Genomic DNA, 17,500 nt, shown 5'->3' with positions numbered 1-17,500 from the left:
TGGCAAAATCTGGAACACTCCTCTTTCCTGCAAATGCTAGATTGATAGAAGCTTTTGCAAATGCATGTGGCTATGCATTAATATTTATCCAGGCTGTCATAAATGATTTCACATCATAGTGTTGGGGAACATGGTGCTTGTGGCAAAAACTTTAAAGTTTAATTATAATATATAATTTTTATGCAGAGGAGGCAAATGTCAGGACTTCTTTATTTTGAGTTAAGTTCTGGTCATTTTTAAAAAGCAGAGCAACTGCTTATATTATCCTCAAGTATGTCTGAACATGTGAGGAATCCACATTTCATTATGCGGAAGGTTAACACACAGGTGAGGAAGTTTGCTGTGAGAGCTATTGTTTATGTGTTCACGTCACATCAGTGTGCTTGCTACCTCAGCTGCGAGTGGCCATTTAGGAATGTTTGTCTGTCCATACATTTTATTTAAGTTCTTCTGAAATGTCTATAATGCAGTGTGCAAGCACTAGCGGGAGATAAGTGCTGTTGCAGTGACTTTAAAGGGCAGGCCTGTTAAAGCTGTCTTGCTCCTTGTCCATCCCACTAGGCTGCCTTGGCAGAGAGCAGTTTGCCTTTGCTAAGTAACCCTGGACTGATCAATAACGCCTCCAGTGGCCTCCTGCAAGCCGTCCACGAAGACCTCAATGGTTCCCTGGACCACATCGACAGCAACGGGAACAGCAGTCCGGGCTGCTCGCCTCAGCCACACATGTAAGTGTGGTTAACAGATTCCTGAAAGGGATGAAAATATATTCTTATGCTTCTGAATTTTACATTTTTTCTGAAGTTTACCATGGTGTGTAAGGAAAAATGTAAAAGTTTAAGCAAAGTTGGATTGCACCATGCCCATAATATATAAAGTATATCCAAATGGTTGTTCACATATCTTAGAGATTACTCCAGGTGCCCTATACTTAGTATTGATAGCATTCTTTTGCAAATTCTTAGGAGTACTAAAGTCCTGTTGGGCATTAAGTACTGTCTATGATGAATCTCCATCGTATGGGCCATTACCACAGTTTGGTTTGTAGGGTGTAATATGAATATTTGTGATAGGATAAGTTGTCATAATTTTTACTACTATTACAGGACTCTAAACCATTTATGAACTGTAGTCAAGACATTGCCCATTTTTATAAACCGTAAAATGCAAAGTTTAACTGTTACCCACAGTTTACACAGAAGCTGGTAAAGTGTAACTTTTTGCCTGTCTTATAAATCAGTGTAATTACATATTCAAGCTTAATTACTGGTGCGTCTGTATTGGCAAGGTTTATATGTTATATTTTATGCAAGACTACGATTCCTATTAATATTTAGCAGCTAACTATATCATTAATTACTCTAAAATCTTTCCCCTACCATCTTTTTAATGGAGCTGAGAGAGTAGGAGTATTAAAAATTGATGTATTGTGGATTTCAGAAAAGTGTATGACACTTTTTAAAATGCCAGGTCTTATTCAGTAGTGTCAGGAATATCAGTTTCTTGTTTACTAAAAGGTACTGACCCTGGTAGAAATGAGAATTCCTGGAGAAATAATTACAGCTGAGTGATGAAGTCCGCATGCTTCTTAGATGGTAGGATGATGTATGGATGCTATGGCTATCCTTCCCTGAGTTATCCTGCAGGCTGCTTAGCTTCACAGTGTTGATACAGGCTTATTCTTTGCCTCCGTTTAAATATTTTATTCTTTGTGATTTTTTTTAATCTTTTGTTTTGCTTTGAGACAGTGTCTCACATTTTTGCACAGGCTCATACTTACATCAGTCTCCTGCCTCAGCCTCCTAACCCCTGCTGGGATTATAGGCATATGTTACCCTCACTGGACTCCTCTACCCCATTAAGTATTCAGTCAAAGCCCTGAAAGAGATATAGAACCCTGTTATGTACTCATTTTCATTGGACCTTTCACTAGTTATTATTTTGTTGATTTTTAAAAGACCATACAGTGTTTGACATATGAATGTCTTTGAGATCGTATGCCTAACTGATGTATGGTACTTTCACTCTGTTGTCTTTGCAAAAACACACTGCAGTCATTGAAGTGTTTCTTCGGATTCCAAGCAGTTACTTTTCCAAAATGGAAAAATCTGTCTTTTGGAAGTGTCTTTAGTCGTATTAAATAATACAAAAGAAGTGATAAAACACCAAGTAAAAAGAACATGCATATATGCTCTCGAGACTAGCCGTACTCTAAGCAAGGAAAATGAGCAATCAGATGAAAGTTTTTACATCCTGCCTCATCACCCTGTCAGCCATGCAGTGGTAGCTGCAGGCTTTTCCTTTCCGTTGCTTTTCTGACTGTGCTAATACTCACTCCCTATGCAAACGCTAAAAGAACTCGTATTTAAGCGCCCAACAACAGTTAGATCCTGTTTTTCTCCACTTAAAAAGGGGGAGCTTCTATGAGAGTCATTGATAAAAGCAGTCTGTGGACTAGGGGTGCTCCTTCCCTTGCTCCCATACAGTATGCAGATGCTCATGCAAACCATGTGCAAGAAGATGAAGAAGGGTGCTAATTGTCTGGTGCTAAGAATATTAAAATAAAAAAATTAATGACTTAATAAAATAGTTTATTAAACATTGTATTTTCGAACCTGAAATAAAAATTGGACTAAATAATGGCTGTGTTGAGTTCATAGTATTTTTCACTTGACAATCGGTAGTTCTGATCATTCAGTTTATTTTTTTAATTTAAAGTTTAATCATGAAAATTCTACGAGAGATAGGAGAATGCAAAAACAATATTAAAATATATTTAATGTTTGGTATAGTACCATTATCAGTTTGTACAAAAATCATTCAGTTAATGCATTATGTATGTTATACTGACATGAATCAACACATAGGAAAAATACCTGCATTTATTTTCCATAGATGAAGGCAAAGCCTCCCTTTCTTTGAAGGAAACAGACTTCAGAAAAGTTAAAAATTAGAGGAATCCCATACCTTGTCTTTCCCTGAGTAGTATAAATGAAAATCAAGTTTGTAATTATCCTGCAAAATATTGAGTCAACATTGATACTTCCAGTCTCTCTGTGCTGCTCCATTAACTTTTTGTAGTCTGTTCAGGTATTAGCAGATAACACCTCAGAATGCTACCATACTACTAAGGTGCTTATTGGTATGTAAAGAAGCATAAGCATTTGGGGTTTGCTATGAAGCAAGTCAAGGAAAAACTATTGACATTGTTCTGTCAATTAAAATTTGCTTGTATCTAATTGAACACAGTTCAGGGAAATTTGAGATTGAATAGAAATGAAAAACCTATTTTATAAAACATTTCTGTAGCATTTTTCTTGTGTGTTCTGGGGTGAATTTACATTATATGTTGCATGCGGAGGGGCTAGTTATGCCAATATTATTATGAAAGAGAGAGTGCAACTTAACTGTGTCACTGGTGGTGGTCCAGCACCAGACTGGGCACTGCCCAGTGGGAATGGTCAGCTTTTCTTTCCTTGGTTTCTTTTTCTTCCTCTTTTTACCCTTAACTCTTAATAATACATACCTCATGAGATTTATGCGAATAAACAGAATGCCTGGAAATAATGATGCTCCTCTATTGGTGTAATTATTAAGGCCACTCCATGTAGTTAAAAGGGAGGTTTATTTTGTGGGGTAATTTACAAATGAAGGGATAGATTGTAGGGTCTGGCAAAGGTATGGCGCAGTCCTGCGGTGTTCTCTGGAGAACTCTGCTCGGTCTACCTCCAGCGTCCAGGGTCCCAGAACCAAGAGAGACCTCCTCTTGATCCTGGGTCTTCAGCGTCCTTCCTCCACCCCACCTTGTGGGCATGACCATTACCGAAGCCTCAATGGGGGTTGGAACTTCCAGGCCAATGCTGGGATGGCTACCCACTACACTCCTCATGGTATATATCTACTTAGGTACTGATTGATGGTACCTATTGCAATATCTCATTACAATCTTAAATGAGACTTAAAACAATACAAAACACACTTTGCAGTTTCAATACTTTCTATTCACTGCACTACATTTATAGATGGTTTTCCAAAACAGTATCTTTCCTTTTAATCTGACATCTCTTATGTTTCCTGAAGTAAACACCTCATTAAAAGTGAGGCAAGAAAACACAAATTTATTTTATGGAGCTCATTGCTTAGAGTCAGTGGAATAAAGGATTAGAGGCTTAAGAAGATACTAACTGAAATTGTTGGCAGAAAACAACTTTAACAAAGAAAATAATACCAACCCAGAGTTAGTCACTCATATGCCCAGAAACAGGGAGAATAGGGTTGGACAGGAATTTAGAACACATAGGTAAATACAGAATTTAGACTATATGAATATGTGACCATACTCCTAGGTTACTAAAAAGCAAGTTATGGTGTTTGTGTTTGTGTTTGTCAGAGTAGAATTTGTTCAGTGTTATGGGTTTGGATTTGGTACAGTCAATGTTCTGCTTCAGGAGGCAAACTCTTTGAAATCATATTGTTTGTACCATAGCATGACTACAGTAATGTAAGGATTTTTTTTTTAATTAGGGGAGCTGGATGCAGAAGATTAATGTTAGTAGGCTCTAGTACCTATAACATCTGTTTTAAATTAAATGCGAGCAGTGAAAAGCAATGAATTAATCCAAGAAGGCACCTGAGAAAAGGCACCTGACTGTATTCTAAGAAGCAAAGGGGGAAGCTCATAGCCACTCGATGACTCACTGCAAAATAGAAGACAGAAGTGAAATGAAGAGTGGCGGCATCGTACTTTTGCTTTTGGCGTCTAGAAAATTAACTGTAACACCATAAGTGTTTAGTTTGTTTGGATTTTTATTCAGTTTCATAATAGTGATGTGGTTGAATGGGAATTTCCACTTGAGGTTGCTAGAGACATGAATGATTAGCATAAAGGAACAAATGTGTGTTGGCTCTATAAATGTTTGGAGATACCAAGTTTTCCCACATAGTCCACTTTTTTTCTAATACTGTCCTTACACTACAAAATTTTGGTTTTGAAAAAAAAAAAAAACAAAAAAAACTCTTCCAAATAAACTCATTCTTTGTCTCAAACTGTTTGCTTTTCCACCCTGTATTTTGTTTCAGCATTGTCTTACATAAATTTTACCTCTCCTTGTTATAGTGATCCTATTTCCCAGAAGGCTTTTTCAATTAATTTTTCTGTCAGAACCTAACCTCAGCTCCTTGCTTCCAAATGACTGGCTCCCTGTACCATTCCTGAGCCAAAAATGTTGCATCTGGGTGTGTATGAGGCATGCATGCCTACTCTGCAACTATCCCTGGGTTAATGCCAAATTTCTTAAGAATATTTGGTATGTTTTAGACAAATGGCCAGGTCATTGGAAACAGCTTAGCTTCACAAAGCAATACCTACAGGAATAAAATCCATGATCCAGCTAGACACCCCGGAGAAGGAAAATCAAAATTTTAGATCAATAAATAACTCTAATGTTCCTGTTTGTGAATGCCAAGCAGTGTAGGGATCCAAACTCAGGCCTTCATTCTTGTGCACCCAAAACTTCTACCAACTGAACCACTTCCTCAGTCCTTTGATTTTTTTTTTTTTTAATCTCAATTTTCTGGCACTGTTTAAAGAGTTTTCATACCATCCACTTTATGACCAAGTGTAAAGGGTGCTTTCTACTTTATATAAATACCTAATTTTTTGGAAGTTATTTTTAAAGTTAGATAGATGCAATGTTTACACTGCAGTAATTTCAACTTAACGTCTTCTCACATTTGTTAAAATTAAAAGAGAGAAAAATATTCAGACGAGAACTGAAAGATAAACCCATGCTGTTAGAAGTAATCCACATGCTTTCTCTTTCCAATCTGAGGCAAACAGTGGTGCCTAATGATGAAGTCACAATAATTAGCATAGCCCCACTGTTTCTTCCTAATTAAGCGATGATTGCTCCACATTCTCAATGAGTTGGGTCAGACTTGCCATCTCTTGTGCAGCCTTAAATGAGATCCCCATTTTTGCATTTTTCAATTTTGTATCAAGAGATCAAAATGCATGTTTTCCCTAATTGTCTCTGTATTGAGGCCTTGAGCCTCCAAGTTGCCTATTTCCATGGGATTTTCCTTCTGATGTTTAGTGTTTTCTACTGCTGGATTTTCAGGTAACTTCTTACAAGTTATGTCTTAGCCCCCTTATGCTCCTATCATTTAAAAGTTCTCTTTGCTAAATTTTTAATTTTGGTTGCGATTGATTATTATTTTCTTCTTGTGGGAGAAAATACTTGAGTCTGAGAGCTAATGATATACTATAGAGAAAATTACTCTATTGCATGTAAGATTAATAAAATGAATTTGTTGTGTCTTTAGAAGGCAAATTTTGGGGGTTAAGAGCCATGTGTGTCATGTAGAAGGAGTAGTGTTGGCAGCTGATCGTGATGAGGTCATATTTGCCTCCATGACCAGTGAGTGTGTAGTCTATGAACATTCCAAGGTTCTAAGTCACCCGTGTCTCAGTTATCTTGGCAGCATCTTTGACTCTGGGAGAGTTTGGAAGGGTTGTAAAACTCATCCCAACAGATCCTACTTCAGCCTCTCCTGTCTGTAACAGTTGGCCACAAAGACAGCTAAAAGGGTCCACCAGTCCCCATGTTCTAACATGATGCTGAGACTAGACCATGGGTTGTCATAAAACACGATATTCAAATAGATAATGTTTCTTTTGTCTCCCATTTATTCCTTTCCTTAAACTTTAAATTTGCAGATCCAATTCCTTTGGTTGGTGACATTTTACACAAAAATTCCTCCAAATGTTAGGTCTCTGCATGAACAAAAGCATTTGAAAGTGATGTGGCTCTACATTTGAAAAAAAAAAAAAAAAGTAAAAAATGGCTGATAATCTGAGCCAGGCATTCTCACTCATTGTTTTTGCTCCTGTGAAGACAGTATTATTTTGCTGCTGTTATGGGCCTTTATGTTGCATTATGAAGTTCTGGGGGAAAAAAGTACTTGGCTTCACATGTGTTTTCACAGATTTTCTCATTAACACTGTTGCAGTCATCTTTAATTTTCATCCCCTAACCTTTTTGGTCCTCTTGTAATTTTTGTTCTGATTTAATTCCATTTTTATTTAATGTCTAAACTTTTTCATTAACTTTGCTAGTTAGCTTTGAGGTCTCTTTCCAAAATGACTGTGCAGAACTCATGATGATGCCAGCTCTTTATCATCTCATCTCCTTTGTCAAGTGCTACAAGTATGGATCAGTAGCTCTTGTTCTTTTTGACATTATTCCAGTCCCTGTATGTGGCACTTACAACTCATTCTAGTTCCTCTTAATAAAAAGATCCTACCAGAGGTACAGTATCTTCTGCTAAAATGTCTGATATCCCCACCGTGCCAATTGTGGGAATTTGTGGGTTCCTATAGGGTTTTGAAGGTTTTTATAGAACTTTAGAGATGTTATCTGACATCCGTGGTGTGAAATCCTACAATTTAGGCTAAGTGTGTCAGACTTTAGCTGACAGTCCTGTAGCGTACTGATTCTGTTTCATATCTAAAGAGGGTGTTTGTAGAAGATACATGTTCATTTTCTCTTCCATTTGAGGAGCCATGGAAATTTTCTGTCTCTAAGGGGCAAAGAATCATTTACTAAATGGTTAAAGAACAAATATTGATTGTATATTGTTTTTCATACTTCTAGACAACAGAAAAGAGTAAATAATCTATATATCTCCCCAAATTTTAAATTTAGCTTTTGAAAGAGGACTTAAGAAGTGGACATAGTTTACCTCTTTTAAAGAAATTAAAATTTACCCTGTATTTAAATTATCAATAATATTTCAATTATCAATGAGCTTAAAGCTCAGGGATACATAAGCGGTATCTGTTATTAGGACAGAATTAACTAATGGGTAGAGGATGGATGGATAGATAGATAGACAGACAGACAGATAGATGATAGATAGATAGATAGATAGATAGATAGATAGATGATAGATAGACATTAGTATAATTTTTATAAGCAACAAATATCAAACAGTTTGACGTCACTAGAGATGAATGTTTCTTATATTGTTCTTCAGTAGCATGAGCTAAACATTTAAATAGACAGTCAAGGGTCATGCTGTATTATCTTACTGTTGATAATTTTATACTGCAACATTAAATCCACAGTCCTTTTGGTAATTAACAAATCAGGGAAAGAGATGATGCACTAGGTTCATAACAGATTAATATTGCTTTCATTTTCTATTCTATTCTCATGTTTTATACAGGGTATAATAATATGTGGTTAGGAGACAAATGAAGTTTGATTCAATTCAATGATTTAGTCTGAGCAAGGCATTAGGCCCACCAAAGCATCCAGCTTCAAAGACTAAACAGACCTAATATCATGAACCGTGTGAAGGCCAGGTAGAAATCAGTGCCTACAAAGACACCCTAGGTGACAACTTCACTAGGAGCCAACTGAAGAGAACATTTTTGCTGGGAGATAGGCAGTGGGGAAAAAATAAGCAATAGTCAGGGCAAGCAGGGAAGCCACCTACCCATGGGGCAGTCTGAAACCTAAGTGTAACTATCAGACTGTGAGATCAAGACCTTCAAGAAGTCAGAATCCAAGAGGTCAAGTTACATTAGATAGAAACTGGTGCATACACCCCATGAACCCTGCATCCTGCTTTTGCAGACTAAAGTGTGGTCCAAGGAGTAAGGCCAAAGAGACTTCAGAGGGTGGGATGTGTTCTAAACAGAGTTGGAACAGCAAGAAAGAAGCACTACTTGCTAAGTAAGTGTCAAGATCTGAGCCTTGTTATCATTTCACTTAATGACAATGAGAAATGGAAGAGTCCTTAGACCTGTGGTTAAAATTTTATGCAAATCATACATGTAAGAAATTCAGACTGTTCAAGGACTAGTGTACATTCATAGGCAACATAAAAATCCTCTGAAATGAAGATTAATTTGCAATCAAATACTAAAATGCTTACATTGTTAAAAGAGAAAAAGTGATTTGTTAAGTATGCTAATATTAAAATGCAATCCTAGTGTCAAATTTAAAAATAGAATTGATTTGTTTCTGTCTAGCAGATGTGGAAGTTTTGGGGGTATTGTGATAAACACTGCATGGTATATTTGGGATGGAGGAACATTGGTCCACTCCAAGCTTTAGTTCCCTCTTCTTGGTCATACATTTCCTTCAAGAGAAAATATTTTCATTTTCACCAAAAAAAAAAAAAAAAATGAAGAGGATTTTTATTTCTGTAGGACTGGTGTAATGTTTCTGACTAAAGGAAGTAGCTATAGAGAATTTTTCAGATAACAATAGGAATTGATCCATTCAACACTAGATACTGTCAGGTATTATCTTAATCTACAAAAATACTCAACAGTATAGTAAGTAAGTATGTGTTTAAAAAATGAAATACATAATAAAGATTTGTTTTATAACTTCTTAGTTGGTAAAATGAGAATTAGATTTTTTTTAATCCTGGTTGTTGTAATAATATTGTCGTTCCTCCATCTGCACTGAAAAATTAAGTATTTCTCTAAAATGTCCTTAAGTTTATACTAGAAAAGTCTACCTGTTACAGACAAATTTAGGAATACGCTTTGAAAGAATAAAATCTCAAGTAGAATGACATCAGTTCTCTATGACCAGAAATATACTGATACTAGCCTGAGCAGCTCTTGTTCTGTAAAATTTTACAAAATGGTTTCCTCTTTCTTTTAAAAAGTAAACATTTTATTTGAAATTTTAATTTTTCTTCTCTATAATACATTAGATAAGCTCTTTTGCCTAAACAATAAACCAACAATTTTTCTCTAAAAGGCATTTTTTTAAATTTCAGACAATAGAAACTCAGATATCTAAATTTGCAATTTGTACTCATTTACAATCAATTCAATAGATGTTACATATTCAAAAGAAACAAATATAAATAATTGTTCTTGTGAAATTAATTCTATCTTAAAGAATTTTGTATTTATATTTTAGAATTTTATATATGCAAAACATTTACATAGAAAGTAAGAGGGTTTTGTAATTTGCAAATAGAATTAAAAGGAAATGTATTTAGAGAAATATGAAATTGACAGACTGCTAATTCTATGCATTGCTTCTTTTAATCGCCTAGGTATCAATGGTTATTGTCATTTGTTCGATAACCTATACTACATACTGAGGGGAATGTTGTTATTTAAGAGAAACCCCCTGTTTGCTCTTGAATTTTCTTTGACTAGAAAATTTGCTATGTTATTTTATGAAATAAACAGAACCTATGAAATAAACAGAACCTATGAAATCAGTGTACATCATAGGTCCATAGTGAATCTATTCTGATATTTTTTAATTTTATTAATCACTAGTTAGGACACAAGTGAATAAAGGGCAGGAATGAATTGTATGACTGTGAACACTTTCTTTTGGAGATTTATATCCCACTTATGTAAAAGAATTCAAATGACAATTAGTAAGTATAAACAGCTAATACAGTTTCAGAGTATACTTATGAATATTATCCGAGAAGTAATGCTTTACAATAATGATACACAATTATGAGACAGGGGCATGTTGTACCTTTCTTTTAGGAGATATACTGTGTTAAATATATTTAAAATGTTCTCAACTAACTAGGACATATGAATAAAGGTTATAAGGTAATACTCTGGAATGAGTAAACCACATAAAGTTTTTCAGTCTTTTGTAACATTAGTCTTGTACATCATTATTGATACAATTTTTACTGAAATCTTCCATATTGTAGATATGGGCCAGAAATTTTTCTTCACAGTATTTGTTGCCATATATTATGTGTTTTGAGACTTCATGTTTTATCACTAGTTTCAGAGGGCACATAGGCATATATACACTCACATTTCATACAAAGGCTAGACAGACTGATTCATTCATTCATTCATTCATTGATCAATATGATGTGATTGTATGTAGTACTGGGGATTGAACTCAGACACATTTGGAAGCAAGCTTTGCACCACTGAGCTCTCATGCCTAGCTTTATGGTTTAATCAGATTCACATTGTATCATTGAGTCTCTCACAAACCCATGACAACAAATAAATACTTTAATCATTATATTTGATAATACTGGCATAATCAAAATTGTGAAAGCACTACTAAGATGCTAGTCTGACCTCCATTGACCTAAGTGGATTTTGAATATTTCAGCTTAAGACCTTTCTCATTCAAAAGAAAACCAGGAAGAGTTTATAGGACCATTAACTTAGTCTTGAACAAGGATAAAGTGAAGAAAATTTACATTCCTCTAGGGATTAGGCTGTGTGACCACAATCTAAAAAGATAAACTTTCCTCTTGTAATGTAACTCTGCTGTAGGGTGCAGGCAAACATTAACATTTCTTCTGCCTTCACTGATGCCTTAGGTCCTTATAATTTTCACAACAAAAGGAGCAACACGTTCCTTTAGGCAACAAGTCAGTGTATTAATGTAACTTGTCCTCTGTGGTTTGAAAATATTCATTTACTGAGTGTGCTGTAAAACTGAGCGGTTAACTAGAATACGAAAATCAACTGCTACTTTGCAGATCCCTCAGATAAGGCAAGCTGAATTCTTTCTTTTTTTGAACACCCACAAATGAGCACTAAGTAGTGAAGCATACCCTACATGATAGAGCCTGAGTTTTCCCTCTGCTGAGTATGTAGGTCACTACAGAAACCCAAACAAAGGGATGAAGAAAGCTGTCTTGTGTACAGAGGGTTAAAACAACTTGACATAGTGTGTAGTTGTCAGCTAGGTTTAGCACAAAATCGGTTTTTAGATTGAGTTTTATGGAAATTGCTGATACTTGACTGTTTATTTGCCTACATAAATCACAATTCTAAGTGATTCAGTTCAGTTTTAGGACAGTGTGTGAAAAGAATGGAGATGTAACCAAACCATAGTTTCTCATTCTGACCACCCCTGTTCTTCAGCCTTGGCCAGGCCACCAGGAGAAGCACAGGTTTAGAAGATTGGGAAGGAGTTTGGGAACCAGGTCGTAGAGTTGGGTAATCTCTGAAATCATGATAAGACACATGTATTTTTAAAATGTGGAGTGAAGCCATTTAGCAAGATGCTCAAGAGTATGGGTTACATACTTCTTCAAAGACTTGCTTCTTAGTAAGTTCTGGATAAAGACTGTCAATGATGATAATGTACTAGAATTGATTTGGAAAGCTTCTGTCATAAAAAACTGGCAACTATTTGAACAGATAGATCTGTTTAAAGTAATTTGAATATTTCACTGTATATAAAACAACTGCATAAACATACAAGTTTCCTTATCTGTCAGTTAAAAATTATGTGTATTTAATGTTTATTTTTAAAAATTCAAACAGCATCCTTTTTCTCTTTTGCTACTTTGCTATAGAAAAGTGATTTTTTCCATTTGAGAAAGCAAAATATAATGCCTTCTTTTTTTTTTTATCAATTTAACCTATTCATTTATTTTATATCCCAACCACAGTTTCCTCCTCTTTCTTCCCTTCCATTCCCTTGCCCCACCTCCCTTATGCCACCCCACCTCTTGCAATCCACCCCTCCTTTGTTTCTGCTCATAAAGGGGCAGGCCTCCCATGGGTATCAACAAAGCACATAAAGTTGAGGCAGGACCAAGCTCCTCCCCTTCTACCACCACTGAACAAGGTAACCCAGTGAATTCTCTTTTCTTTTAAGCATTCATTCAAAAACATCTTTCATTAAAATGGCAAAGAACCCAAACTGAAAATTAGATATAAGTAATATTTCCAGAGAGCATGAATCAATATTATGGTTGCTGTTGTTGCCTCTAGCACAAGAATCACCAAGATTTGTGGTGAACTTCACCTTCAGTATCTGTTATCTTCACTAATACTGAAGCCTTCTGAGGTCTCACACACACACCTCCTTGAGCCACAAAATGCAACTTGCATTTTACTCTGCAATCTGAAGCCTAAATTCCTCTCTTTCCCACCATTTCTCGTGCCCTGTTTGTCCTGGCTGCCAGTATCTTCTCCATTGCATTGGTAAGCTTGTCACTGTAATCTTCCTCTCACAGTTCCGCACTGGGTTGATGCAGTGCCAAACAATCCTAATTTCAACGGTTTCACCTCTCTGCTCTCAGATTGTCCATAGCCTTCCACTGAAGCACAGAAATGTTCACTTTCTGTGATGCAGACAAAAAAGGCTCTTCACTCTCTGATCTTGTTCTAATTTCCTAACTTTTTTATTATTATATTAGAACCCCCCCATGACTTTGATAATTATTTAAGACTCCCCTGCCCCAGTTCCTCTCTGTTCTTCCTTTTTTCTCTGTGTAACAATTTCCAAATACTTCAAAGCCTATTCAAAACTACACACACACACCCTGAAGATCATCATAGTTTATATTCTCAGAGTCTGTCTTCCCTTCCTCAGTATTTTCTCTACTGTGGTATCCATCGCTGTTTTTGTTGTATCATATTTAATTGTGTATGTTTTATTTCCTCTATGAGATTGAAAATTATGAGATCTGGAGATAAAGAGATGGCTCAACACTTAAGAGCACTTGTTCTTTCAGAGGACCTGGGTTCAATTTCCAGCACTCAAATGGTAGGTCATGACCATCCATAATGCTGATTCCCAGGGATCCGATTCCCTCTGCTGGTATCCATGGGAACCGGACACACATGTGCTATATATACAGCCATTTGTGCAGAACACTCACACACATAACAATTTTTTAAAAGTCTAAAAACATACAACTGTTGAAAAAAAAAAAAGGACTTGTGAGAACAGGAATCGTAGTCCCCATCTCCCTTCTTCCCCATGGTTATGTGTATATTGAACGCTTTATTTTTCTGAAAAACAAGAGAGAACTTTTATCTGCCTAGAAGTACTGGATGGTTTTATTTTTTGACTTTGTTAGGAAATAATAATGGGTGTTATATCTTGCCAACACTAATTGAATCTTTCCAAACAAATATTTAAAGGCGTTTCAAATACTTTTAACCCACCAAGTAAAAGATTACATCAAATTGTGATGTATCATGCTTTCTTCAAGCAGGAAAGTTAAATCATTGCTTTTCTATAGTAACTGCTAAATGGTGAACTAAAATGGAATTGTTGAATTCAATGCCTCTCCTTCATGGACAAAATAATTCTAAAGCATTCATAATGAAGACTATATTCTAGTTTGAAGACATATCCATTATTAAGTGAATAAATAATTAATTTTAAAAATCAAAGTTGAAGTTACTTTAATATCCACCTACAAGTACATGCCATATTTTCACTGGTTTGGTTGGAAGCACTATGACATGGATTACTTAGGCAGATCTTCCTACACTTCTACCCTTCTAACCCAAGGCTTGTGTTATTTTCTCTAATAATATGGATATCTGATAAAGACAGGCAAAAAATGGCCAGGAAGTGTATTTAATCTAAACACATATGCTTCTACCTGCATATATTACAAATAAGTCCACTAAATATTCTTTGTTTAAGGTCTCATAAACGAAACAATGAAAACTGGTAAATCCAATTAGAATTTTTTGCTGTGTTTATAACATTTCAGGAAAGTTTTTAGATATTTTCAGTGTTTCATTTGCTATGTATTTTATTCCTATAAACTGTTATATTCTTTTGAATATAACATCCACTTTATTAGTATGTTTTGCAAGGACTATACACACATTTCATTGTGCTCGGGGCATGTGTTGTGATAAATGCCTAGATCTTCAAGTCCAGGAAGAGTTTTATAAGCAAAAAGTCCAACAACTACATACAATCATGTATGTCTTAACATGTCCTTGTTTTATTCTCTTGAATAAATGCCACCAAGTGTGTGTGTGTGTGTGTGTGTGTGTGTGTGTATACATATAATCCTCTGAAGGAAATAATCTCTCCCATCTGTGAACCCCTGTATCTGTTATTTACTCCTCTCCTTAGGACCTTTATTCTTGGCCAAACTAGGATTTTTGAGTATATATTTCTCCCATTATATATTATTGGATTTAGATAGATACAAAAAGCCCACAGTGTCTTACTTATGGCAACATTCAATAAAGTTTTGTTAAATTACTATTAGCAAGGGGAAATACTGATGATGTTATCTGATTTCCTAGAGAAAGTAATACTGAAGTTTTTTTAAAATAATTGTTTTCATTCAGTATATTTTTATCATGTTTTCCCTCCCACAGCTCTTCCCAGACTCTCCCCACCTCCATACTGCCACAACTTTAAACTCTTTCTTTCTCTCTTACCCCTCTGCTATTTCTCAAAAAAATAAAGAAACAAAAGTAAAAAAGGGCAAGAAATGAGCAAACAAACAAACAAACAAAAAAACCCCCACACACAAAAAATGAAAAACCAATAAGACATAAACTGCCCAAACAAAGCAAAATATGATTGAAGCGTTGACATCCTTACAGATACTTGGGATTTGATTCAATCATGAGTATAATGGAATTTCTGGCAGAAAAATTTATTTTCTAATAGGCATATAATATATAATATACATAAAAATTGCTATGTTTCTTAAAATTTGCATTTTAATCTATTCCAGGTTTCCCTAGCTCAATGTGTATTATCAGAACTGGGTAAGCCCCAATGTGCACAGCAAATGTGATACAAGCCTGGACCACTCAATGCATGTATGTTAATGATTTTAATGACAAGCTAATGATGAGCCCGGTGATGGATGACTGAGGAGAATAAATGTAGAAGCTCTCTGGGTAGAGCATGTCGATGCTGGCTCCTCTCCTTTGAAATTAGCTTTCCATGTGTTGTAAAATGATCTGAGACATGACCTGAGCTTTTGCCTTAGCATTGTGGTGTTCAGGATGTGTTTGTTAATCCTTCTTTTGAGTAATTATAGTAACAAACTGTGTTATTTATTTTATTTCCTTATTCTTTTAAGAAAAGGCAGCTCATCATTACTGGCATCTGACATATGTACCACAAGTATTTTTCTTTTGTTTTGTTTTATGATATTTCTGAGATACTCATAAATATTTTACTCTGGAGAGAAAGATTAAAATATTCTTTAGGAAAAGGGATGCATATGGATGTTTAATCATCACTTCCTGTTTTTATAACATAACTTCTTTCATGAAAAGAAATAAAGTTTTATGTATATTGTGAATATCTAATATTTATCAATCACTTGTGTCATGGAATCCCATTATTCACATTTTTGCATATACATAGACAGTCATTTATTTTTTGTAGCAATTGTAAAAGACAGAATTCTTTTGTGTCTCTTGTTTATGAATTTTAAACAATGGGTTCAATAAGATTACAGTAGTTTTGTTGACTATTAGGAAAATAGTTCAGCTTCAAACCCAAGTATTCTGCCCCCAGAGCCCACTATATTCTTAAGTACCTAGCCATTACTGCATGACTGAAGATTACAAATGAGGTAGCTACACTGTTCAGTATTCCTTATGCTATATTCTCAAATTAATCAAAATAATAAATACATAAAAATCTATTGTGCTGAAAGACTCCCTTGTAATTAAACCCCTTCAGTTGCTTCCACCTGAATGGAAGATCTGTAATGAGGCACTGTGTAGCAAAAGGCAAGGTCCCTTTTGCTTAGATTGTCATGGATGTTTCTAAGTCTTCTTTCTTTTAAAATCACTGTAAAGGAAACTATTACTGACTTGAAGATAATTTATCCAGTCAGCTATATTAACTAGGGCTTGTTATATGTAGGTGTCCTCATCTATATACTTCACAATTATTCATTGGCCTTCAGTAGGGTTTAAGAATTATGGAACAGCATAAAATAGAAAGGCTCTGAGAAATATTGTAGAGATAGCATGTGTGTTGGTTCCAGCTATTTCCTATATTCAAACGTTTGGATATCCCTGTCTTGAGAAACAGAAACTTTAAATGAAATATTCTCATGCTTGATGAAATTTTATGTTTCAGAAGTTTGGAATATCCGCATAAGCAATTTTTAAAAATGCTTTAGAGGGTTCAAGGAGAAGATCAGTATCATTTGAATGGGTCAGGTAGTCTATAAGGAGTTAAGTCTATATGCATCATTCCTTAAATAATGGGGATGGTGTTGTTAGGTAGGATATTGAATGGAAGGGAATTCCAGGCTGTGAGTGTGTTGATAGCGAAGTACAGCTGAGTGAGCAGGAGCACAATGGTATGGAGAAGAAAGTAGAAGCAGTGTTTTGAGGAAGATGATTTGAGTATCAATGTAACTTGTTATATAGAAATAGTATTTCATATAAGTAAATTAATATTAGATAACAAGTTTCTGGGAATACTGCAGTGTATTATTTTAATTTTTGTCAACATCCATCTTTACATTTAGATGTATATTCTGGTTAGGACAATGATGCTGTAGAAAAAAATTTACATATTAAAATTTTCTTAAAATGCTAAGAATATAACTTTGTAGTTATTCTTTTACAAAATTTGTTGCTTAGGTTTTGGTAGTGCATTCTCTTTGTTATTCTTCTTTATTGAGAACTTGAGGACTTTCCATAATGTTCTTTATTTAAATAAAAGGCCCAAAAGAAAACACAAATAGGCCTGATGGTGGAAGTGGAGGA

General features: G+C 35.2%; 1 protein-coding gene across 3 annotated transcripts in view; it reads left to right on the top strand.

The window, feature by feature from the left end:
* The window catches only part of Foxp2 (forkhead box P2), a 531,866-nt gene that overhangs the window by 508,908 nt on the left and 5,458 nt on the right, over positions 1-17,500 (top strand). For all 3 annotated transcript variants that reach the window (XM_036182609.1, XM_036182612.1, XM_036182611.1), the window contains one exon: positions 562-725. In XM_036182609.1, the coding sequence (XP_036038502.1) occupies positions 562-725 (164 nt within the window). The remainder of the gene's footprint in view (positions 1-561; positions 726-17,500) is intronic.

The sequence above is a fragment of the Onychomys torridus genome, chromosome 3, assembly GCF_903995425.1.
Source record: "Onychomys torridus chromosome 3, mOncTor1.1, whole genome shotgun sequence".
Taxonomy (NCBI): domain Eukaryota; kingdom Metazoa; phylum Chordata; class Mammalia; order Rodentia; family Cricetidae; genus Onychomys; species Onychomys torridus.
Note: the sequence above shows the minus strand (reverse complement) of the source record. Positions and strands in the feature narration are given on the sequence as shown.